The sequence below is a fragment of the Heteronotia binoei genome, chromosome 12, assembly GCF_032191835.1.
Source record: "Heteronotia binoei isolate CCM8104 ecotype False Entrance Well chromosome 12, APGP_CSIRO_Hbin_v1, whole genome shotgun sequence".
Lineage (NCBI taxonomy): Eukaryota > Metazoa > Chordata > Lepidosauria > Squamata > Gekkonidae > Heteronotia > Heteronotia binoei.
Window position 1 is genome coordinate 49,708,056 of NC_083234.1, and position 26,385 is coordinate 49,734,440.

The following is a 26,385-nucleotide window of genomic DNA, read 5'->3' on the forward strand; positions in this document are numbered from 1 at the left end:
GGCAGCATCCCTAGGAGCAAGACCAGGCTTGCTGACCCTAGATTAGCTGGCCTGGAATTATTAACAAGTCCCTCCTGTGAGCATATATTTGTTTCACACTGACTGGATTCTCTCATCCACATCTAATTGTGCTCTGAAATTCCCACTCTGTTTTGCTCGCCTTGGGCACCCGGATTCTGAGCCCAGTGCAGCTGTAGGCACTTAATCCACCCAAAATAATGCTCCGTGTTTTCAGCAGGTGCTTCAAACAAGAGTTTAGGTCCCACAGTACAGTTGCAACCCAGCCCAGTCCCAGGCCAGCTGAGGCAGCAGGAACAAATCTATTCACGGGAGCAATTGACCTTATAGCCTCCCCTCTCTTCCTTTAGCTGTACAATTTAGCATCACCCCTTCACCTCTGGCCGTTCTACTTCTTTAAAAGAAGAATATGAAATATTATATAATAAAAAAGCTACTTCTGAGCATGACAGAGACTGTCTACCCCTCCCCGCTGTGAAACTGCGACGCCCTCCCGAACTCGTAGAAGTTTTGGAGAGGACAGATGGTGGGGCGTCCATGCAAGCCTGGGCTGGAGCGCTGCTGCCCCTCATCCTCCTTGACAGCCTTGTGAGAGCACAGTCCATTCCCTCCCCCCAGACTCACAGTTTATTGGTGGCACTACTGAATCTGAAGCTGGTCGTCTGTCTTGGACCATACCTACTACTTTTCATTAAGGCCCCACTATAGCTCTCTGGGGAAGAGGGTTTAACTTGGCTCCCCCAGGAAGGTTGGATTTTTTTTCCTGTTGGCAATGGCACCATGCCAGGTGGGTGAGGAGAAGCTGGCACACAGGCGGGCGCAGTTCCCTTGGGCTGGGACGTGCTGAGCTGGCGTGTTGCTGTGTTACCTTGGAGATGTGCTTAATGCAGCGTTGAGAATACAGAATCTTCTCCCCCTGTGCGCTCCCTCCCCTCAACCGTGAAATGAGATTGGTCAGGAGAAGAAAGGAGAGATTGGGGGTTGTTTTTGTACTGCTTGTAATGAGGACACTCAATCAAATGCCCCTTGAAATCCAATCCCCCTCCCCCATGGAAGCTTCTGCCTCTCCCCCACCCCACCCCTCTCTAGGAGACAAATGTTTGTATAAGCAGCTCTCATACCTGTACATATTCCTTCCTTCTCCCTCACTGCTTTATTACTTTTTACCCTACCATTCCTTATCTGTCCTTTGTGGAGCCTGTAGCAGTGTCCTCAGTTCTCTCTTCCAGTATTGTATGCTGACAACAACCCAGCGAGGTAGGCTAGGCTCAGAGAGAGAGGGACATCGTCGCTCAGGATGGATTTCACAGAGGATGCCTGTAAGGTCATGGCCTGGAAAAGGGTACTCTCCGCCCTTGCAGCATTTACAATTTTAGAACATTCACCCAAGGAAGAGTTCTAGTGAGCTCAAAAGCTTTCACAATGGTTTGTGTCAGTTTGATTGGTCCTGAAAAAAGGTATAACCTGGATGTTGTTCTTGCAGATTTGAGCCCAGGTGGCCCCAAGAATACAGTACAATACGCTATGCACTTCATCACACTGGCTGTCCTGACACCACACAGGCTGATCCAGTATGCACAATATTCTTGTGGTTTACTGGATATGTATGGCTAAAAAGAAAACATCGTAGGAGAGTCTGAAAAAAAATTACAAAAACCAGAAACCAACACAGTTAACAGCCAGCAGATATAAACATTTCCCAGAACTGCAAGCAAACCCTTGCCAGCTTTGCAGATAAGAAAAGCTTCCTGGAAGGAGTTCCAGGACCTCAACAAGCTAGCTAGCTTGAGCCATGCCACCATCAATAAACTACTCCCTCCCCTGGCTGCCACAGCTGTGCCTTCAAGATAATGATACTGGCCTACTTAGTAAGGATGCTGTATGTAGAACACTTTAGGATAATAGGGTTGCCACTTTTTGGAAAGTCGGGGAAATGAAAATTGGTCAGGGAAAGTCAGGGAAATTGTGATTAAAATATATTCAAGCAGTGGATTTTTGACCTGTTGATGCAAGAGCTGTCCTTGTGGCAACTGGAATAGAGGAGTAGCAGAATACAAGTAAAAGTTAATTATGCCCTTTCCGAGCTTTACCTTTTTCTCAGATTCACCCCCAGCAATATACAAACTTTAAATATCTAAATGTTTTCATCCCTACCTGCTAGTACTGCATTTAACTTACATATAAAGATAAGCATGTTTTTGGGTCATGCTTGTATATGGAATGGATGTTTTGTCTCCTGCTAAACCCAGCACAGATTTGCAAATGAGTTTTGCCGCTGTTGGATTTCACAGACAACTAGCACTTTCTACTCTGCACAATGCAAAGTGAATTTTGCAAATGTGATTGCTTGTTCCTGCTGGAGTTTACAGAGTACCAGCTCTCTCACTCTCTCTCCTGACTTCTTCCATGCATAAAGGTTGCAAATGAGGGTTGTCTGCTTCTCTAGATTGCAGAAACTCCACCTCCTTCCTTGCTACTGATCTGCTCATTACACTTTCTAGAACCAGAAAGTGAAAGTGACACTTTCCCAGCTTTGGAGAACGCCTATTTGTTAGCATTCAGAGTTTACTTGAATTGAAGTTTGTATCTTGGTGTAATCATTAGTGCAGTGGCAAAGCAGATGTTGCTGCAGTTAATCTTCAAAGAAGCTGATATTAAATCTCTTACTTTGACAAATATTTTTGCAGTTGAGACTTGTGTAGTTGTAGAGTGGAACATTTCATTAAGCCTTACATTAAAGCAACATTTTCTAACTTGTGGTTATATCTGAATGGTGGTTGGGGGGGCGGGGAGGGGCACCGTCAAACTTGGAGGGATAAAGTTGAGCAGGAGGTCTGCTTTGTTTTGTTCTCATAGAAGAGCAAAGAGAAAGACTGTACAATGGCTAGAAGCCTCTCAAGGAATCCAGCCACTCTTGCTTGAATTTTTTGCTTAGCCTGCTAAGCTGCAGTGCTCTCCTGGTGGGCTAATGCTTAAAAAGGATTCAACGGAGCCAGTGTGGGTCTCTCATAGGGTTGCCAATCTCCAGGCAGTGGCTGGAGATCTGCTGCTGTTATAACTGATCTCCAGGTGAGAGTTTAATTTCCTTGGCAAAAAATGGAGTGATTGGAAGGTGTCATGATGCCCAATTGATGTCCCTCCCCAAACTCTGCCCAAAATCTCCATGCATTTCCCAACTTGGAGCTGGCTACCTAGGGTGGCCATAATAGCTGGAGGCCAGCCAGGGACACCTTGAGGGGGGAATGATGTGAGTGCGTGCGCGCAGGTGCCGCCGGGAACAGGAAGTGATGTCACTTCCGGTGACGTCACTTCCGGAGACGGCATGCCACCGCCGGAAACAGGAAGTGACATCACTTCCTGTGACATCATTTTCCCCAAATGACATCATTTCCCTCCGCCGGCTGTTTCTGATAGCCCTGCGCCCCCTCTTTCATTTGATATGTGTCCCGTGCGGGTGCCACCCTCCTGCCGGGAGATGCCGCAAAATGAGCCCCCTTGAGGCTTATGGCAGCAGGGCTCGGGGGAAGCGAGCTAGACTGCTGTTCTTTTGAGGGGTTATAGAGTGTTTCGAGCCCGGCCCTGTGGCATCGGTCCCATCGTTGTGGGACCCAGGGGGGCGGCGCAGCAGCCTGCCGAAGCAGCCTGTCACTAATAACACAGGTCGAGATGCAGGACAGGAACCCGGAAGTGACCGACAGGCTGCTTCAGCCGGCCGCTGCGCCGGCCCCCTGGGTCCCACAATGATGGGGCCGATGCCACAGGGACGGGCTCGAAACATTATAACCCCTCAAAAGAACAGCAGTCTAGCTCGCTTCCCCCGAGCCCTGCTGCCATAAGCCTCAAGGGGGCTCATTTTGCGGCATCTCCCGGCAGGAGGGTGGCACCTGCATGGGACACATATCAAATGAAAGAGGGGGCGCAGGGCTATCAGAAACAGCCGGCGGAGGGAGTCGGGAGCCCACCCCATTGGGAAGGAAGGAAGGAAGGAGGGAGGGAGGAAGGAGGGAGGGAAGGAAGGAGGGACGGAGGGAAGGAAGGAAGGAGGGAGGAAGAAAGGAAGGAGGGAAGGAAGGAAGCAAGGAAGGAGGGAGGGAAGGAGGGAGGGAAGGAAGGAGGGAAGGAGGGAGGAAGGAAGAAAGGAAGGAGGGAGGAAGGAAGGAGGGAGGGAAGGAAGGGAGGAGGGAGGGAAGGGAGGGAGGGAAGGAAGGCCGCCCCCTCCCGCCAGCCGCCTCCCCCCGCTTTCGGCCCCCTCCCTCCCTGCCTGCTTACCTTCTTCCAGGGCGGGTGGCGGCCTCCCCTCCGGGCGGGCGGGCTGGTCGGCGCTGGCCTCCGCTGGTCGGCGCTGGTCGCTGGAGGCCCTCCGGAGTCTCTGGAGGGCCTCCAGCGACCAGCGCCGGTCTCTCCGCCGCCTCCCCGGCCTCCGCCACCGCCGCCGGGCCCAGCGCGCGGGCGGGGAAGGCGGCGAGTGAGGGAGGGAGCATCCCCGCGCATGCGCAAAGCCCGCCACAATCGCCCTGCGCACACGCAGGGACGCTCCCTCCCTCACTCGCCGCCTTCCCCGCCCGCGCGGCCCACCGGCTCTCTGGCTGGCTAAACCGGGACCTCTAATGGTCCCGGTATAGCCAGCCCGGGAGCCGGGAATTGGGGGCCAGAACCGGGACTTTCCCGGGAGACCGGGACGGTCTGGCCACCCTAAGGCTTCTCCTGCTCTGTTCTCTGCAAAACATTTTGCTCCCTGATGGGAAGCTGCTGTGTAGGTGTGAGCCCATGCCAACCAAAGTTGCTCAGCCCATCCGCAAGGAAGGAGCAAGGAAGCAGAGGCATACTGCCCACATTCCACTCTAAGCAGCCCCTCTCTCTACCCTAGGAAATCTTTCCATCTCCCTTGGTTTTTTTCACTGCGTTCATTCCTATTTCCCCTTCCTTTCCTCTTTTCTCCTACGTTTTTTTCACTTTATTCACTCCTATTTCCCCTTCCTTTCCTCTTCTCTCCTGTAGCCAAAGCCTGTGCATTCTTACTTGTAAGGAAGTCACATTGAGGTCAGCAGCAAGTGTGAAAAGATGTAGTTGTAATTTTGCGTTTCTCTTGATTCTATGCATTTTTCTCCCTCTTGTTTCTTTCTCCTCTGCCCTGATATGACTGAGTGTATCCTCCAGGTCTTTCTTGCAGGCCAAAACAGCTGCACTGGAGCTAATGACTGTTTAAATGTCCATACTGTACTTAGTTTCTCAAATGAGAAGGTGCTAGAGCTTGAAGTCATATTCTCTGCCAAGGAAACTTGCTGCTCTCCCCAAATTCCTAACATGAGAAAACTGGATGTTATCCAGGATGTAGTAGGCTCCAGAACTGGGTCTGTATTCTGTATCTGCCTGTGGTTGTTACTCTGGGACAGCAGACTGGCCTTAAGATTTAGCAGCCGAATGCTGGGCTCTTCCACATAGAGATGATTCCCACATAGCTCTCATGATAGCTGCACATGCCTTTGCACCCAAAGGGGCAATGAAGCATCTACACAGAAGTTTTCACAGCACAGTTCTTGCTTCGCCTCTCCTTGGCTGTCATTACCCCTTCTTCTGCCACCAGAGGCCATTTTTAGACTTTAAAAAAATGTAGCAGCTCTATTGCTATAATGCTATAATAATCTACTGCAGTGCTGTACACGTTTCCAGTTTTCATTTCTTTAAAAATTAAATCTCTAGCCCTTTTGGTTGTGCAGTTGTGAGAATTGTGCAGCCAATACATTTCCCCTTTAACTTTATCCCCTTTAAAGGGATGAAGACTTTTAAAAATGAAAGCTGAGAACTAGTGCATTATTGTAATAGACTGTTATAACATTATTGCGATCTAGCTATTCCTGATTTTTTTTTAAGCCCAAGAAAAACCTCTGGTGGTGAGGGTGGGGAGGTGTGGTGGAAACAGCAGCTTCAGGGATGGAGTTTAAGAAAATGCCATTGTGTGTGTTGTCCGTACAGTGTCCAAAGGTGTTTTGACTGCAATCTTTCCAAAAAGATCAAACCAAATCAGATTTTAGACAGACTGAATCAAGGCAGGGGGAAACACAGGAGCTGGACAAGGGGACAACATCACGTGGATGTTCCTGAAAACTGCACTAAAGTAAGGAAGCAAAGGCAGAACAAAACCTCCATGTGGGAATAGTGCTGGTGAAGAGGGAGGGAGGGGAAGAGAGAGAGAGAGTTAAGCTAATCTAATATTTGTAAGGGTACAAAATGCTTTGCCTATGTTGAATGCCTTGTTAATACAATTATATGGATAAATTCCAATTCAACAGTTATTTACACTATAGCAAATCAGCTAGTCTTTAAGGTACCACAAAACTCTTTGATTGTTCATAATGAAGGAGAGCAATTGCAACAGCCATTAAAATATACGCTGCCAAGGTACTATTAATTCATTGCTAGATGTCTATAAATATTATATATTTAATGTTTAAAACACTAAAAAGAAAAGAAAATTACCTCCCAGGATGCTGTAAGTTATTTTCTATGAACCTCTACTGGAGGCTGAAAACTTGTATCTTACTTGAAGGGACACAGTACCTTGAACGACCCTTGCCTATTTCCCCTTACGTCCCAAGGCTAATCCAGTTGTTGGCGTAACACTGCTGCTGCTGCAGTATGACCAGGGACAGAAATATACCCCAAGCACTCCAAATCAGAAGTTTGGGATCTGTGGCATTCCAAACTTTCAGATTGCCACTTTCTGCCCAAAGCTCCTGGCAACATCTAGAACTGAGGCATCAAAATCAACATGCATGGTTGTTGCCTTCCTCGATCGCCTAAGGCAAGAGAACCATTTTGTCCAAAGCCTGAGTACTCCACAGAACAGGATAGAGAGCCGTTTTCTCAGACAGCAGAGTTCCAGAGTGTCTCTTGGTTTAAATGTTATGATCTAGTAACTCTTAACTGCTATGGGGGTTCAACTGCCACCATCATGGAGGCCCAGGACTGGGGTCAGTTTGGGGGTCAGACAGACCTTTGGACTTCCATGAGGTCATCTCACTCACCACCTGCACTTCATCTGACATATACTTAATACTGGAAAGCACCATTCAATTGTACTGCTTTGGCTACTAGAACATGTGCTTATTGTTTCCTGGATAAAACCCTTTTGAAAGAAACTCAGCTTTGAAGTACATACAAATTTACCTTGCAAGATTTACGGTTGCAAAGTTGGCACTGAGTTTCAAAAGATTTCTGGATATGTTAACATTAGAATGTTTGAGAACTTGATTTGTGTGATGTACTGTAAAGAAAAGGGTATGCAATTACTAAAAAATACGCATATATAGTGACTGTACCTCAAGCAAGTAGCTAAAGTGCTTTGCTTGCTTTCTGTCCTGCTTTGAAAAGCTTGCTCTCATATGTATCACAAAAGAAGGCACAAAAACTGAACAGTGTTTTAACAGTCTGCACCCTGGCATTCATTCAGCATTTTCTCTGTCACTAGCAGGAAGTGATTATTCTGGGACTGCATACAGCCACACCCCATATTCAAGCTATGGGGATACCTGGCGCTTCCCCAACTCAGGCCTACTGGGTAAGTGTCCTTGAAGTGCAATGTACAGGCATTGGAGAATCTTGATTTCTAGATTTGCCTGAGAGCTCTGGGAAGAAAAAGGACTGTTTCAGCCCCTCTGGGGCACTTCACGAATGACCCTGGGACAGCCAGATCAACTTCCTGAGTATCTTTGATCAAGCCTCACAGGCACAGAGGAATAGGGATGGGAAACACTGTGTTCCTCACCAATATAAAGCCTTTGGGTTAGCAAGGCCTGAAGGAAATACTGAGAGCTCAGCTGGTGCTCTTGCCTGGCCAAAGGAGCAACAACTTCTGCCTACTGGCTCCAACTTCAGCTGTTCTGATGCAGGGGTGTAGACTTCTCAGTTTCCTGGAGGTGGGAATGGGGCTGAACCTGGTCCAGGCCCAGTAAAATAGATCACTATATTAAATTATTTAAATGTGAAATTATTTATATTTCAAAAAAATACCGTCAACAATTAATTGTGTGGTTTGAAAAATATATTTTCCACTAGTAATAAACCTTTTTCGCACACAGCTTACCAAGCAGTCACAATCCTGTTCTCTCCGCAGCATCTGTCAGATTTCCCACCATCTGCACTGGAGTTACAGGAAGTGCCGCGGCTTTTGCGTAGCAAACATAAACTGGGTTTTAGTGGTTTACGTTTGCTACGCAAAAGCTGCGGCACTTCCTGTAACTTCGGCGCAGATGATGGTGGGAAATCTGACCAGACGCTGCAGAGGGAACAGGATTGTGACTGCAAGGTGAGCTGTGTGCGAAAATGGTAATAGTCTAATTTACAGTCAAAGAAAGAGGACTCTGTAAAAGGAGAAGAAAGATGTCATGAAATCCTTCACTGAGACAATTTGAGTGAATATTTCCTTTGTGTATGAAATACTCCACCACCCACCCACCCCGATCTTTTTTTCCTAACTCAGGCTGAAAGTGTATGACTGGTCCAAGATCAGATATGCTTTGTGACTAAGCAGGGATTTGAACTCTGGTCTCCCTAATTTTAGACCAGCACTCTAACAGCTACACCACTCACATACTGGATACTCAGTATTAATATCCAAATATATATCAGAATCCAGAATAAATACTGGCTTCTCAGATACCCTGGCTTGAAAATATAGGAGCATTTTTTTTGTTGAATAGGGTACAGGAAAGCAGAATTACCTCATTTTTTATATCAGTTGAACCACCTTCCCTCCTATGTACAGATGCAAAGACACACAAAAATGGCTATTCCCATTATCTTCCATTTCTGTTTTTTGAAAGCTGCAAGTCTCTTCACTCTCTAGTGAAGTACATTGACTCAGTCTGGCCCCTACAGACTGGTTAAAAGGTAAAGGTAGTCCCCTGTGCAAGCACCAGTCATTTCCGACTCTGGGGTGATGTCGCATCACAGACTGGTAGTCAGACCTTAAGGAAGGAAGGTTTCCAGGTGCTGAGCCCTCCACTAGAGCAGGTCATGTAGGGAAATCCAGCAACTGCCTCCAGCTGCTGATGTGTTTCTACCTCAGGGCTGGAGCTTAGGGTGGGGGGACCCTCAGCCAATCACCTGCCCATGGAAAGTATGCAGATTTCTCCCATGTTTCTCTACGCTTCTGTAGCCCCTTTTAAACAATCAACCTTGTGGAATGGGAGGGGGGCTGCAATCTGGAGGGAGAAGAGAATAAAACCCCTCCCCTTTCCTGTCAGTGGGCCTAAGTTTGGGAAGAGAAAAATGGAGAAAATTAACATTCCACTGGCAGCTAGTTGGTTAAAAAAAAAAAACAGATCACTAGAACATGACAAAGGAGTTTGAATATTAAACATTTTTTTCCATCCTACAATTTTTCTGGAATATGCAGAGGAAATAAATCTTCCTGATTTGCATGGCCTGAGATTCTGCTTATGTAGGATTCCAGATTTCAGAGTTCAGCCTCATTTCCTCTCCCACAATTACCATGATCACTGAAGAGTCTGACACCTCTTACCTAGAAGACAGCAGCATGTGACCTCTGCCTATCCTTGTGTGAGCTGAAACATCCTGCCTGCCCTTGCTAATTATTTGAGGGGCATCAATCCTGGTCCCAAGCTGAGTGGACATGTTGCTACCTTCTGCACATTATATTTTGCCTGTCTTCTAAAGAGCTCCCCTCTTTCATCTTCACAAGAACCTTGGGAGCAGCGTTCCCTCTAAGCCAGGGGTGGCCAGACTTGCTTAACGTAAGAGCCACGTAAAATAAACGTCAGATGTTTGAGAGCCACAAGGAAGGAAGAGGTGGGAAAAAAGCAACTTTAAATGCATTCTCCAAGCCACTGTCTTGGCTTGAAGAAGTGATTTAAAGAGACAAATGCCTTCTCCAAGCTGGCCGACAGGATGGTTGGGGCTTCAAGAGCCACACGGTATGTGTGAAAGAACCACATGTGGCTTCCGAGCCACAGTTTGGCCACCCCTGCTCTAAGCTAAGTTAATGTGAGCTAGTTCACAATTTTTTAGCCTCCAGCTCACACATTTTTGTCTTAGCTCAGGAAAAATGGCCCCGGAACAAACCAGTAGCTCACAGCTTTAATGTCAGTTACCCGTGAAGTAGAATTTTTGCTCACAAGACTCCACAGCTTAGAGGAAGTATTGCTGGTGAGGTAGTTTAGCCGAGAGAGAGAGAGAGAGAGAGAGAGAGAGAGAGAGAGAGAGACTGGCTCAAGGTCACCTAGTGAGCTTTTGGGCTTACTGCACATGGACTGAAACAAGAGTGTCCATGGTTTAAGCCCCAACAGTCGAGTCACCAGGCTATACCACCGCTCCAGCCCCAGAGAATGTAAAGAACGAACAACCTGCTGTGACCTGCTGGAAGAATGCAACTCAGCTGATGCCTGGCTAGTTCAGCTGGAGCAGGAGAATGGGAAGCCAGCCCTCTGAGCAGAGACACTGACTGGAAACCAGTTTTCCTTGAGCTGGATGCTGCTGCTACCCCTTTCCCCCTCGTTCCCTAAGGAAGGAGGCCAAGGTGGGTATCATTCCCAGGAGCATTTTGAGAGAAGTGAAATGTGAGGCCTATTGAGGGATGCAGAGAGTGGCAGACACACAGGTGTTAAGCCACTTTGAATGCTTCACTCTGGCAGGTCCTTTGCTAATGGGCATTTCTCTTTCTCCAGGTTCCCCGTATTATTACAGTTCGCCATCACGGGCTCCAGTGCCCCCCACCGCCACATATGACCACTTGTAGAAGATACCGTCACTGAAGGAGCCGGGGCAGCCCCAGTGAAGCAGATGAAACTATTTATTGCCCAGCAACGGAGGGAGAGAAAGACAGAGACTAACTGGGGCCCATTGCCCAGGGGCCTGGCACACTGCATGCAGCCCTCGGGCTGAACAAGAAGTGCCCAGCTGGGGCCAAGGATGGAAGCCAAGCGAGCAGCAACCCGGGGCTATTTGCATGGATGTGCAAGTTATAACGGTGACCACTGGGGCTGGGGAAGGAGGAGGGGGTTAGTGGGGGACATGGGGATATTTAGAGCAGCAGGACAGGTGGAAACGGGGCAAGGCAGGAGACAGAGGCATCAGGGACTGGGAGAGGTCTGGTAAGGAAGCAACGGTAGGTGGCAGAAAGCCCAGTGGACTGGAGCACCCTTGGTCTCCAAAAGAAAGCACAATCAAGGATGAAACAGCCAGCAAAATGACATGATGACTCTTGGAGAGCCACTTGCCTTCAGCTTTCTGCTAAAGACAACTGTGTCTTAAAGACACAATGCAGAATTTTTAACAGTCAGTGCTCCCTCTAAGCTGTGGAGTCTTGTTAGCAAAAATTCTACTTTGTGAGCTACTGGCATTAAAGTTCATGTGCTACTGCATAAATTAGTTTGCTCTGGGGCCATTTTTCCTGAACTAAGACAAAAATGTGTGAGCTGGAGGCTAAAAAACTGTGAGCTAGCTCATACTAACTCAGCTTAGAGGGACCACTGGTTACAGTGAGTTTTATGGAAGGAAGATCTCCAGGATCGCCTGTAAGTCACATGTTTAAACAGCCATCTTCTCTCTGGAAGGGGTGGACTAGCTGAAGGGAGAGTCTGTATGTGTGTGTGTACTTGCGTACTGCAGCAATTAGAAAGTAACTAACTAGCTGCCACACAAAAGCCATATCTGTGCTGTTGAATTTGCATGAATTTGCATTGACCTTGCCGGGTCTGTACTACAGCTGAAACTGTGTCCATGTGCAGATATGCCCCCTGGCCCTGCCTGGCTATAGGGGGCTGCCCCTGGTCTCACCAATTTTTATTTCTGAAGGATCTGTAACCATTCTATTGAGTTCGAGCAGCAGGAAAGAGAGGCACAAATGCAGTTTTACATAAAGGAGATGACAGGTGAGCTTGTCTTACGGCTGGCACCAGATGACTGCAGCAATCAGTTTGGGTAGCTGCTGCTGGCTCCAGGGGTAAACAGATGGGCCCAAACCCTCCTTTGTTAGTGAACAGGGAACTGCAGCGGGCTGCAGCTGACAGTTGCAGACAGAACCATAATTTGTGGAAAGAATCTGAGACTTTGCATTGACCATAATAGGATCATCTAAAAGACCACTGATGATGGGCGATAACTTGAGAGAGACACAGGGAACAGTGGGGTAGTAAGGATAGGAATACATGTTTAGGTTAAAAGGAGGAAGCAGCAGGAAGAGTGACAAGCTTTTCAACCTACCGTCCAAAACCCTCCCATTTGTGAGCTCTTGCCCCAAGTACCACTGAAAGCATCTTCCTTTATCAGTGGATCTTGTAGGCTGAGTCCACACCCATCCATTCTTGCCTCTACTTTCCTCACTGGTCTTAATCACTTCTTGTTGGCTTGTTTTCTCCCCTCCTCTTTCACTGGCTGCCTATTACAGGATCTGAGTACAGCTTCTCTCCAGAACAGATCATGTTTTAAAGTTAATTGTTGTTGCAAAACAGGCACTAGAGATTCTCAGAGGAGTGAACGTCACCACATGAGTTCTTCATGTGCTCCATGAAACAGCTGGGGGCTGAGATGCTGAGTCGCCGTGTATATGCACATATCTCTGTTTCCTGTTGTATTATACTGTCCACCATTTGGAAGAGGGTGCGGCTTTTCTTCTTGCCTCCAACTGCCTTGCCCAGTCTCCTCCCACTTCCTTCTGCCCTTTGAACACTCCCTATTTGTATTCAGTGCTCTTCTCTTGTCTTGGGAATTGGCCTTCAAGGTGATGGTGATAGCAAAGGTGGTGATGATGCACTTATTGCTACTCTTGGTTGGGGTGATGGAGAGATTCTCTCCCTTTCCATCTCATGGCAAAAAGAGGAGGCAGCAGAAACTGGCAGAGAGAGGCACATAGCTTAGTGGCACAGCACACCCTTTGCATGCAAAATATTCAACATTTTGGTCTCGAGTTAAAAGGGTCTTGGGTGTCAGGGATGGGACTACAGAAAGTACCTGCTAACTGTAAAAGGCAGTATCTGGGCTAGATGGGTGCACCCCTCCTACAGTACACCATTTGGGTGCTAAGTGTAGACAACCATGGGGAAAAGTCTTTGTTTGCCTTCCAGGATCCCCTGCCAGCTGTTTGCAGCTGGATCCCTTGCCTTTCCAGTGCCACCATTGTTTAAGATCCAAAGTGGGAATGGATCAGGTAAGGACTGCTGTCTCTTGCAGATTTCTTTTTAAAGAAGCTGCGGAGAATATCAGTGCAAAATCTTTGGCCATCCAACTGTAAATCCCGATTCTGATCTTTCAACATGATAAATGATTGTCAAAGGAAGGTGGGGCTGGAGAGCTTCTGGAACTGCAACAGTGCAGAAGGTATGCTGGCAAAGTTGTGAGAAACATCTGGAGCACTGTGCTTTTGCTTTAAAAAAGTTATGTTTTTAGCTCCAATGCTTGTGGATATGATCTTGACAATGTAACTTCTAATGATTCAGCCATTAAAAGAACACTTCAAGGAAAGTGATTAATAACAAACTTGTTTTTAAGAAGCTGGCATCTGGATTTGAACATTCAAAATTAAAAAGGCCATCCATCATTGTCTGCCACCACCTCCACTTTTGCCAGTCTGCAACTGCCAGTGGGCAAGAAGGGTAAGCACAGTGCCTTAGGCAAAGCTAAGTTCAGCTGGCAAATCAACCTAGAGGATTCTGGCTTCTGCAAAATCTGGAACAAATCAGCTTCCTCTCAAGTACACCAATTATGTGTATATGTTAAGAGGGCTGGGGTTGCATGCCTGTCAGTCTGCTACTGGAAATGTTTCATACATGGTCCTGATCCTGAAAGCATTTATGTGTTCACTTTTCCCACTTACCCACTCTGTACCATGATTAACTTCATAATTCCCTAAGAGAAGGAACCAGGGCTTTTTTTGAGCAGGAATGCAGTTCCAGCTGGCTTGGCACCAGGGGTGTAGCCTAATGTGCAAATGAGTTCCTGCTGGGCTTTTTCTACCCAAAAAGCTCTGTGTGAATCAATGGCAACATCAGGGGTATGGCCCTGGGCTTCTGCTTTCCCTGGCTCAAGTGACAGATTCTCCACCAGTTGCTGCGTGGGTGCATTTTGACATGTGGTTCCCTCCAATTTCCCTCACAGCTTCCGGATCGCTAAAAAACAAGATCAGGAAAGCCTGGGGGAAACTGGAGGGAGCTGTGGGTAAAAATCCACCTGTGCAGCAGCTGGTGGGGAATTGATCACTTGAGCTGGGGAAAGCAGAAGCCCAGGGGTGGAGCAACTGCTAGTGAGGAATCAGTATGTATGTATTCCAGCTGTGTGGTGATATCTAAGGGCAGGGGTCTGCAGTGCAATGCCTGTGGATGCCATGGTACCTGCTGACACCTTTCTTGATACCCGCTTTTAAAAAGTGGGCAGGGCTTTGGCTTTGCAGATTAAAAGGCTTCCTGTTAAACAAAGCTTCTACCTGAAATGTTGAAGAGGTGCTACATGCCACCCATTCTGCCCATCACACTATGTCAGAATTCCAAATGTACCTGCAGGTTCAAAAGGTTGGGGGGCCCTGTCTAAGGCCATCCCAACAACATTGGGTCACCCAGTTTTACACTGATGTCCCATGTGCTCTTTGATTTGTGCAGTCCTCCCCACCATGCATAGAAGTATACATGCAAAGGGATCCATCATGCGTGATTTGGATAGCATTTTTCTGGACTGCATCCTACTATAATGCCTCAGTAGAGTTAAGATTTTGAGCTCCTTCCTCCCTTTCAAGGTGAATGTTCATCTGTCCATGAAACAAATGCAAATCAGTAAAAGAAAGTAATTGACTTGCTACACAACATTGGAGGAAGGGGACTCAGGAGAGAAGGAAAACCATATATGCAAAATTCTGTGCATTGCGCTGAGAAATGTGAATTCCTTTGAAGAAAATGGTCTTTAGGGAATTATAACGGAAAAAACTGTCTGAGCTGACGGTATTATTTTCATGGAAGCTCTTCTGTGTATATACCTGCACTTGAGGTGACTTTTGGTGCTGTGGGGAGAAGAAAGATACACAAGACCTTTCAAATGCCTACCCTTTTACTCAACATTAAGTTGCCCAAAAGGAAAAAGATTCAACCCCAAGCAGTATATTTCAGACAACTCTAAAATAAAAGTGTTCCTGAGGAATAATGGCAGGAGGGATAGAACCTGAACCCTTTGCCCTCCCTCCAATTTCTCTCTCCCCCTTTTGGCAGCATCATAAAGAAGGTATTGGGGTAAACTGCATTTCAAGGGGAGACAATGGGTGCATTCACACACACACTAAATAATGTGCTTTGCAACTGGATTTTTACTGTGTAAGAACAGCAAAATCTACTTGCAAACAGTCGCCATGTGAAAGTACCCACATTACATGTCTGAAAGAGAAATAAAGATCTACTTCACATAACCACTCTCATCCTAAACACATTTTCCATTGAAGAAGAATAAACTCAGACAAAGAATATATGCAGTTGACCATATATCTTGAATCTGCCAGTTCTTACAGAGTTCTGAAAAATGGTTAGCCTCATTTTCAAATTTTGGATCAGTTTTAACCTATCCATTTAAGAAAGACAGAAATGTATAAACAACCATTCTATTAAAATGATCTGTTTTCACAAGTGAAGCCTGAATCCATGAAAAGAAATCACTTCTGTCATGCTATTGAACCACCGTGACAATCATGTTGTTATGGTACATCTCATACATAGCCTTTCCTTATAAAATAGTAGAGACCAGCAGCATCTTTAAAGCTAACAAATCTTATTGTAGCATAAGCTTTTGAGAAACACAGCTGTCAGATGCAACAGACTAACACAGTTAACTCCTCTGGATCCATTTCCTTATAAAAACTAGAAACACTTTGCATACAGTCTCTCAGTTCATTTTCTAGAAATTGTTTCAGATTAGGTGGCATTACCATCCCTTCACTACAAATTAAGCTGTTTCCCTAAAGCCAACCAGTGTGCTTAAGACTGTGCTTTGCAAGGACTTCCAGCCTACAGTTGAAGATCTTAATCACTATATTATGTCAGCTTCCAATGCTTGTGTGATGTTCAATAGCACCAAGCCATATCATGAGCATACAGCTACCATATAGGGGAGCCAGACCATCTGTATAATTACGATATGTCAGCGAGGAAGTCAAATAATTAAAAGGGTTTTGTTCCAATTCATCAGTATGTCCAACTCTCTGGCTCAGATGCAAACAGTAAAAAGTGATTGAGTAACTGATTTATAGTGCAGTCCTATGCAATGTTATTCCAACTTGTGCCCATGGAAACCAATCAGTTTAGCCTGGAATAACACTTCATTAGAGGTTCACATTTATATATGTTTGTGAGCTGTTTAAAGTTTAAACCCCTGCTTTCTGCTCCATGAGAAAGTGGCAGGGAGCAGATTGCAAGGTTTAAATGGCTCCCAGCCATTTAACCCTCTAGTTTCCTCCCCGCTCCCGCTTCAAAGCAAGGGGGGAGCAAAACCGAGACATTTAACTCTGGTTATTCATGAAAGTTCATCGTGGTTCTTCAATTCACAAACTTTGGTTCAAGAACCCAAACAGCCCAAAATCTGTGACAAACTAGTTCATCAGCCGGTTCATGCCCATCCCTGCTCTTCATTGACTCTTTAAAATTCATACCCTAAAAATCTTGTTGGCTTCTAAGATGCTACTAGACTTAGATCCTGTTCTTTGATACCGTTTAAATAACTTTCATGCAGAACAATACCATTCTTTTGCCTGTAATATAACTCTGTAAAATCAATATAGCTACTTAATGGCTGGATCCAAACTGGCAGCTGGGAGCGCATGGGAGGCATCCCAAATTGGGCCGGCTCAAAATGGAGTGGCAGAAGCCTGTTCACATGCTCCCCCACAAAACACCCATATCCCACCGAGGATGTGCTTTGACATGGTCAGATGGCTGTCCTGGGCCATCCCCATAGCTTGGTTTGGGTTTCTTCTCCCCCCCCCCCCATTCATTTATTGATCATGTGCATATGCGCCCAGGCACTTGGAATCAGTGGTGTTGTTTTTTTTAAAGCCAGAAGCGATTTTGGGGGTCTGGCAGGTTCAGATGCCTGCTGAGGCAGATGCTGTGTGGCACAAAAATTTGCTACCACTTCTGAAGTAGTGGCTTTTGAACCACAACTGGGATGCCTACAGATGGGGTGAGTACGGGAGCAGGACGGCAAGCAAATGTGTGTGTTTGGGTGTGCTTTTTGATCCACCTGGGTCCCATCCCTGTGCCGGCTTAAACTGCTGGTCTGGACCCAGCCAATCTGAGGGGAAATTTGTTACCACAGTTTTAAACTGTTTGTTTTTCATTCAGAAGCCTGAAAGAGGCATTACGGGACAAAGAAATATATGAGCTCAGTAGGTGTCAGTTTGATCAGCTCTCCAGATCCCTAGCCCATTTTCCATGTTTTAAAGTAACACAAAGCAAGGTAGTTTTTTAGCTATATGTAAAAGCCAAAGGTATTTCCTCATCTCTGGATAATTAAGACTAGCAACCATTCCAGACCAGATGAAGGGTAGCTGGTTTCAGAAAAGTGAGTTTTCAGTTTCCTTTCCTTTCAGAAAGTAATTTTTTTTTCAGAAGTTCTACTAACAAAAACATTGAACACTTTTAATTTGTGAGCTTGATTGTAAATCCTGTATTCAATAGGATTCACTCTCAAACAAGTGTAAAGGATGGCAGAGTGAAAGAAGTCTGGGTTTCTTTAAGCAAGGAAGCTTATAGGAAGCGGGGCAGGGAAATTTCAGCCCTTAAGACCACATTAAGTTCGAGTTGAGTTGTATAACTTATACAAGTAATATAACTTATCTCCTATGACCCTTCTATAACATAAGTTATAGAAGTTCCCTTGCTCTTATAAGGGAAAAGGTTGAAGGACAACCCTAAAAGAGAAGACTTTCATAGTGCTTTTGCTTTAAAAAATTTATTATGAGATGCATTCCCCTTCTAATGAAAGAAAATAGTTGCTTCCTTCTGAGTGTTAATGGGAAAGTAACACTTTTGTTGTTCAGTCACAGTCGAGTCCAGCTCTTTGAGACCTCATGGCAAAGTCACACCAGGCCCTCCTGTCTTCCACCATCCTCCAAAGTCTGCTCAAATTTGTGTTAGTTACATCAGTAATGCTCTCCAGCCATCTCATCTTTTGCCGCCCCCTTCTTCTTTTGCCTTCTGTCTTTCCTAACATCAGGATCTTCTCCAGGGAGTGCTCCCTTCTCATTTTGTGGCCAAAGTATTTGAGCTTCAGCTTCAGCATCTGACCTTCCAGGGAACAGTCAGGGTTGATTTCCCTTAGAACTGACTGATTTGATCTTCTTACAGTCCAAGGGACTCTCAAGATTCTTCTCCAGCATCACAGCTCGAAAGCACCTATTCTTCTGCAATTTACCTTCCTTATGGTCCAATTCTCACAGCCATATATTATTACTGGGAATACCATCACTTTGACTATATAGACTTTTGTTGGCAGGATGATGTCTCTACTTTTTATTATATTGCCTAGGTTCACCATAGCTGTCCTCCCAAGGAACAAACGTCTTTTAGTTTCATGGCTACAGTCACCAACTGCAGTGATCTTGGATCCCAGAAATGTGAAGTCTGTCACTACTTCCATGTCTTCCCTTTCTATTTGCCAAGGCATGATGGGGCCGGATGCCATAATCTTAGTTTTTTTGATGTTGAGTTTCAAGCCTACTTTTGCGCTCACCTCTTTCACCCTCTACAAGAGGTTATATAGTTCCTCTTCACTTTCTGCTATCAGAGTGGTATCATCTGTATATGAGGTTGTTGATGTTTTTCCCAGCAATCTTAATTCCGGTTTGTGCTTCCTCCAGGCCAGATTTCCACATGACGTACTCTGCATATAAATTAAATAAGCAGGGTGACAATAGACATCCTTGTCGAACTCCTTTTCCTATTCTAAACCAATCAGTTGTTCCATATCCCGTTCTGACAGTTGCTTCTTGACCCTTATACAGATTTCTCAGGAGACATGTGAGGTGGTCTGGTACTCTCATCTCTTTAAAGACTTGCCAGTTTAGGCCTGAATTTGAGGGGGGGAGGCTTTAAAGAGACAGACAAGTTCATTGGGGCTTTGGTAGCCATAGCAGTTCTCCATCTGAGAGAGTCTTTTGACTGGTCCATTTTTCTTCCCTTCATTGCTCCCTGGGAAAGATTGACAGGCTTGGTCAAGGGAGTCTTATGGTTTCTACTTATCAATCAGAGGGAGACATATGGAGGTATTCCTGGAAAAATGAGCTAATATACTGTTATGGATCAGGCCTACAGTTACCAGGTCTGGGTACACCTGGAGATTTTGGAGCTGGAGCCTGGGGAGGGGAAGGACCTCAGCAAGGTATTGTGCCATACAGGCTACCCTCCAAAGCAGCCATTTTCTCCAGGGGAACTGATCTTGGTTGTCTGGAGATCAATCATAATAGCATAATAGCAGATCTCCAGGTTCCACCTGGAGGTTGGTAATAGTAGGGGCCTGGAGAGAAGCCATTGCCTATGTCTATAGAAAGGCCTTCCTTGTTTGCTGAGTAAAATAGCTTGACATCCCCAGACTATCTGCTGAGGAGGCAGGCAGGAAGGGACTGAGGGACGGCCTAAACTGCTGACTCCAATGGACCAGCCTCCACTAAATTTACATTTTAAAGATGTTCAGCTGACTCTGACATAGTGACTTGCCCATGATCTCTGCAGTGGGGAAGGGGATAACAGGTGGACTCTGGATTCTGAAATGTCAACTTGGGTTCACTGGAAGATCTCCCTGTCAAGGATTTTCAGCTTCCTTTTTAGCTCAATAAATACTCTGTTTGGTTATTTTTAATAGGATGAGAGGCAGAAAGACTGAGCAGCTGCTATGGCACTTCTGGCTGTGCAGCTGAGGCTTCTAGATGCTGTGTTAGAAAGCCTTAATTCCATCTGCCTTCAGTTCAGTTTCCAAATGCTTGCCTAGAGACCCTCAGAGGTGCAACACTGCGTGGTTCTGGGAGCTCAATTTTAGGCATTTAAGGCTGAGTGTACTCCAAAGAGGAGAGCTAATTGAGATCCCAGATCTGTTAGAAAACACTTTAGCAAGTACAAGTTAGATTCTGCCCTTGATGAAGCACTCCTGTTCAAAATGCCGAGTGCGCTTAATTCCCTAATAAACCATTGGCAATATATGCATCTCCCCACAGCACACATGCTATTCTTGCTACTGCAGGAACAGCCCCCTCCTGTGATCTGCAGAATATGCTGTGAACTGCAAAGACACAAAGTTAAAGTACTTGTATGACCCCCACCCCACCATCTAAAGGACAACCTCCTAGCAAAACATAGAATTTTGTCACTAGGTTCCAACTAAAGCAATGCATATCTAAGTTGCTGCATCTTCCAAAGTGTCAACATACATATCATTTTAAGTATAGAGGAGATGACAACTTAAAAAAAAATACTCCTAGGGATCAAACATTTGAGACCTGTAAACCAGTGCCTCCCCCCATGGCATATTAAAGGCCATACAATAGCAGAAGCCAAAACCCATGCCATTAGCTAGTTTATTTTTCCGAGACCTGTAGCTGGGAGATCCCCAGGTTCTACGTGGAGGATGACATTCATAGGTCCAGGAAGGGCCATGCCACTGTCTTCAATATGCACTTTCCTGAATCTGCTTTCCAAGCACATTAGCATGCACCTGGAACAAATGGTGTACATTTTCTTGCCTTGTAAATGTCCCACCCATTATCAGTGCAGCTTCCCAGTCAGTCCCTTATGGACACCATTTTCACGGGAATTTTTTCCTGTCATGCCTCTGCAAGGTTTTTTGAGGGTTATAGCAGTGCGCCTCACGGTCTCACTGGATCGCTTCTATATGCGGCTTATGGCTACCCCAGCCCCTCTTCAGCCTCAATTCTTCCTCTTTAATTTTACCTCACGGCTATGGAACTCGAGGGGTGGGTGTAACATGGATTTCTCAATACTAGTCTCTTCGGGAGTTTTGTTTTGCTTTCAGATGGATATAAACTCAGTTTGTAGGGAGGGGACCACAGCAGCTTTGATAGCTTTCCCAATATACTGGCACCAGAGAACTTTAAAGTAAACCACAGAAATGTATTAATACGCACACCGTCTTCAACTGGGGAATGGGAAATATATACATGGGCTATATTGTATCTCAAGCAGTTAACAGTTTCTTTGTAGTTCAGCTTTATAATATCAATTCACTTAGGTCTCTCAGGTTTCACAGATCATACAGCTTTAACTCTCCAACACTATTCTGGGTTGGCCTCTTGGGTTTAATGTGCCAAGTCCCTTAAGTCGACTGGTGTCTCTTCTCCCAGCCCTTCAAACTTCTAGACCCACATCTTTCCCTCAACCACCTCTTTAGTTCTTAAGAGAAGTGTCTCTGTGTCTGTGACCTCTCAGGTCTTTTACTGTGACTCTCCCTTTAGTCACACAGCCCCTTGGCTGTCTTTATAGAGTGAACAGTGAGCTTTGTTTCTCTCGAAGACTCTCCTCAGCTCCTGTCTCAGCTCCTTCTCAGACCAACTGTTCTCTTCAGCAGTCTCCCTCAGACTCTGTCAGACACTAACTGCCCTCAGCCGTTAGCTATCAATCACCTCTGAGAGTTCCGAGCACTCTGGCCCCCACCCTCAGGTCATCTGACGCAGGCTCTATGCATCCTAGTTTCCTTGTTAACCCATTTTTACCCATCACAAGGGTAAAAAAAAAGTAATTTCCACAGCTATTTCCATTCTATATTTTAATTAAGCCAGTCGTGTTTTATTGCATGCACTTCAGGTGGAGTCACCACAGCAGCCACAATTACCACATCTGCCAGAACCAACATGGAGTCCCCTACACAGCATATGTGGAAACAATAAGTTAGGGAAAAGACAGTGTGCAGAAAACTCCCGTGTGGAATCTCAGTCATCAACACACATGCCTTTGCACTGGCAGATATAAAAGCAATAGGGAAATCCTCCCCATGTAGGAATGGCTTCAGAGTCAAAATCTGGGTCAAAGGTAGGCAAGCTGTTCAGCCTGACGGCCATATCCGAACCTTGGCTCATCTTCATTGGTGGATGCTGGCACCAGTTTGAGCTGACTGGGTGCAAGGGAGAGGATGCTGCCTTGAGATGAAGTCCACATGAGGCTTGGTGCCAGGGCTGGCAGCAGAATACCCTGAGGTGGGGCACCTGCCAAGGCCCAGGTCTTTCAGTGGGGTCCCACTGCCCACCTGTTTGCTTGCCAGCTCTCCCACCATCAGCACTGCTGACTACACACACTGAGCTGTATTGCTGGGGCAAGGGCATGTAGGTGAATGGTAGTGATTCCTCAGGAGCGATGCTTCCAGCTGTTCACACTGAACTGCCAGCACAGTCTGCAAAGGATATGCAAGCACTGGCAGGGCTGAAAGATGAGTGGGTGAGCTGGGAGCAAGGGGCAGGCTGAGGAGGGAGCCCCTGGCATGTTCTGCTCAGGACTTGCCAAAACCTGGAGCCAGGTGCTTTAAAAGGAGAAGGGATAACAAAATCTATAAGGTAATGACAGGACATGTGAGGTAGGCATTTTGAGTAGAAAAAAGAGGGCCCTCTTTGAGGTCCAAATGAGAAAGGAGGGGAAGTTGGATTCACAGTCTCTAGGCAATTAAGGGATAGCAGCAGAACAGTCAAGAGGGAAGGCATCCGTAATGATTTGACCAATCTGCCTCCCTGGTTCTGCTGACCTCCCTTATATGTGCAGTGCAGAGATATTGCATTGTCCTTTACTTCCAGCACTTGGTTCCTTTTTCCAGTGCTGATGCAGGAAATCAGCCTCCAACTCAGAGGCTTGTGAAGCTGGCAGAGACCCAGAGATGGCCCTTTCTTTCCCTTTGCTGCACTTAAAGGCTCTCAAACAAGCTTTGGAAGCATCACTCTACTAGCCACTGCCCCAATATGGGAAACTAATTGTTATGCAGCCTGAACAATGAATACATAGCTTTTGTGGGCTAAACCTGCCCTCCTGAGCCATAATTTCCCTACTTGCTTCTGCTGTTGGTCTTAGCCAAAGCACAGCCCTGTTAGAGCAGCGGTGGGCCAGGGGTCAATTGCGGCAACCCACCCCAGAGACAGTGCCCTCTGCCACTACAAGTCACCCGACAGAAAATTCTCCCCTTCCTGTGACTCCAGGAATCCACATATCTAATTAAGCAGACATGGCTCTGTTACGTGCTTCATTTTTCTATGCTGTGTGGGTGATCAAATGCTAGAGAATGTCCGGCAGATTCCAACTCATAAATAAGGAAATAAGCTGATTTAAAATTTATACTCTAAGTTAGGAAGAAAAGGCATAAAATTAGTTACACTTCAGGAGCTGCCTGTTTCTGCCTTTTTCCTCTTACTCAGACATTTTCCTGCTCCACTACCATTTTATGTTCAAAACTCTTGATCCCAAACCTCAGTCTCAGGTCAAATCTCTTTAGTAAAAGGCACTTGAAAACACCCCCATCAAAACGCTGCTTTCCAGACTCCCAAAATGAGTCCCCAAATGCAGTGTTACATAATTACAAATGAATATATGGAGATTTCCCTGTAATTAATTTTATCTGAAATTGGGGCTAGCTAATAAGAAGGCAGAAAGCAGTGATAGTTGGACTGATCCACATTACCAAAAAAGGCTTTTAATTTCAAAAGTTAAAGTAGAATAACAGCTCCGTTAGGGTCAAGTTTTCAAATTAATCAGAACTCAGATTTAGAATGGGTTTTAAAAAATTAAATGGAAGGGAGATGTTGTTGGGCAAAATGGAAAGCCCAAGTGGTAAAGTAGGTGAAGAGGTGCCCTAGGCAGAAGGGTCAATAGAAGAACAGTGGCACCTTTAAAAATGGCACATTATTCTGAAAGAAGCTCTTGTGAGACAGAAGCCACACACTCTGTTGTTTTGGCTGCAATAGAATCACAGAGTTGGAAGGGACCTCCAGGATCATCTAGTCAATGCAGGAAATTCACAACTACCTCCCCCACCCCCAGTGACCCCTGCTCCATGCCCAGAAGATGCCCTCCCCCCCAAAAAACCTCTCCAAGATCCCTGGCCAAACTGGCCTGGAGAAAATGCTTCTGGACCCCAAAGTGACAATCAGCATTTCACTGGGTGCATAAGAAAGGGCCATGAGAACTAAGTGCTAATGCAACCCTTCCTGTCCTCTCTCTTATAATCTGCTCAAGTTCACAGAATTAGCATTGCTGTCAGATGGCCATCTAGCCTCTGTTTAACAGCCTCCAAGGAAGGAGAGCCCACCACCTCCTGAGGAAGTCTGTTCTACTGAAGAACTGCTCTGTCAGGAAATTCTTCCTAATGTTTAGCCAAAAACTCTTAATTTCCACCTGTTGGTTCTGGTCTGACCTTCTGGGGCAACAGAAAACAACTCTGCTGCACCATCCTCTACATGACAGCCCTTGAAGATGGTGATCATGTCACCTCTCAGTCATGGTGTACTACAAACTCTCTGGGAAATGAGGATATGCTTCTTAGTACTTCTGTCATAAGCAAGATCTCATCATCAAGGCAGGAGGCCATTGCCCTACATTTCTGGGGTCCCCCTCCCAGATGGCTAAATTTCATATTCTGAGAAGTAGACAAAAATTGCATGGGGACAAAAAAAAGAAAAGAAAAGGTAAAAGCAACCATGAGTAATATTTTAACAGGGAAAAGGAAAGGTCCCCTGTGCAAGCACCAGTCGTTTCCGACTCTGGGGTGACGTTGCTTTCACGTTTTAACGGCAGACTTTTTACGGGATGGTTTGCCATTGCCTTCCCCAGTCATCTACGCTTTCCCCCCAGCAAGCTGGGTACTCATTTTACCAACCTCGGAAGGATGGAAGGCTGAGTCAACCAGGAGCTGGCTACCTGAACCACCCTGCGCTGGGATCAAACTCAGGTCATGAGCAGAGCTTAGGACTGCAGTATTGCAGCTTTAACACTCTGTGCCATGGGACTCTTACAGACCCAACTGCAATATCACAATATAGGAAGCAACTTTACCAGAACTCTTTACTTGTATTCTCTACTGTAGAGGGGATTGGTGTGTTCCAAACACTGCTGGAGACGGATCCAAACTACTGATGGAGTTTATAGTTTCAATGTGCAACCAACACACCTGACACAGTAACCTTTGCTACAACTCATTTTTTGGCTAAACTAATTGACAGTGCCATCCTAAGCAGTTATCCCCTTCTAAGCTTTTGGACTTCAGTGGATTTAGGTTATGTTTAGGATTGCACAGTAAGTCTTCATCTTCAAGAGCATTGCAAAGTGCAGATATGATCTTTCCATTATGCTGATCACTGTATTTTCAACTGCACTCAAATTTTTATATATTTATGTTTAACATCTACTCTGAAGAAAAGTTCTAGGGAACTTGGAAGCTACTTTGCTATTTTGTGATGTCTGAGGTTGTCATAGAAGAGGACTGACTCTACTTTTGCTTTTGGAACTCTTACAAAGAGCAGGGGTCACGGGGAAGTGAGGGGAGAGGTGAATTGTGCAGGGGGTTGGGCTAGATGGCCCCTGGAGTCCCTTCCAGCTCTACATTTCTATGTTTAAAGACACCAACCCTTGCGCCATTTGGCTTGTACCACTGCACCACATTCTGCCTCTCTTCCTCCACTGAGTAGAGCCCCACTGGTCTACAAGGAGGGAATCAAATGCGTTGCTTGGTTTCTTCCTACAAGGCGTACCCTCACCTTACATGTGAGGCTGCGGGTGGAAAGTTTTTACCTCCAGAACTTTGCCAGCATGGTGCAGTGGTTAAGAGTGGCAAACTTTGCTTTTCCACTCCTCCACCACATGAAGCCTGCTGGATGGCCTTGGGCCAGTCACAATTCTCAGGACTCTCTCAGCTCTACCTGCCTCACAAGGCGCCAGCTGTGGGGAGAGGAAGGAAAGGAGATTGTAAGTCACTTTGAGACTCCTTAAGGTAGTGGAAAGTGATTTATAAAAAACGACTCTTCTTGTACAGGCTCAGTGTCTTCTGTAGGTTTGATCTACATATACAGGATTTAGACAGTCAAATGGACTGCACTATGACTACTGGACATAAAAATTATCCAAAAATAAAAATGAATTAGAGAGGGAGCAGAAGCTCTTTTCTCCTGTTGAGCATATATTCTGTTTGCATGGGGGGTTTTTTATAATAGGAAGAAGCAATCAAAACCAGAACACCCTCCCTGCTGCAGTGGTACCCAGCCCACTTTCCTGTTTCAACATTTTTCTACCTCTCTTTCTCCGGTACTCCAACCCAGAACCATAACTAGTTACTTTTGCACCAGAGGCAAGGGAATACAATTGCACAGCCCCAATATTTTCATAGTATTTTGCTGAAAAGGAAAAT

General features: G+C 45.9%; 1 protein-coding gene across 8 annotated transcripts in view; it reads left to right on the forward strand.

Moving 5' to 3' along the window:
* The window catches only part of PAX8 (paired box 8), a 42,425-nt gene extending 31,408 nt beyond the window's left edge, over positions 1–11,017 (forward strand). For 6 of the 8 annotated variants that reach the window (XM_060251425.1, XM_060251431.1, XM_060251426.1 and 3 more), the window contains 2 exons: positions 7,487–7,576; positions 10,704–11,017. In XM_060251425.1, coding sequence (XP_060107408.1) covers positions 7,487–7,576; positions 10,704–10,774 — 161 coding nt within the window. In that variant the 3' untranslated portion in view covers positions 10,775–11,017. The remainder of the gene's footprint in view (positions 1–7,486; positions 7,577–10,703) is intronic. The other 2 variants (XM_060251427.1, XM_060251432.1) reach the window with 1 other exon arrangement.
* Positions 11,018–26,385: the final 15,368 nt, after the last annotated feature.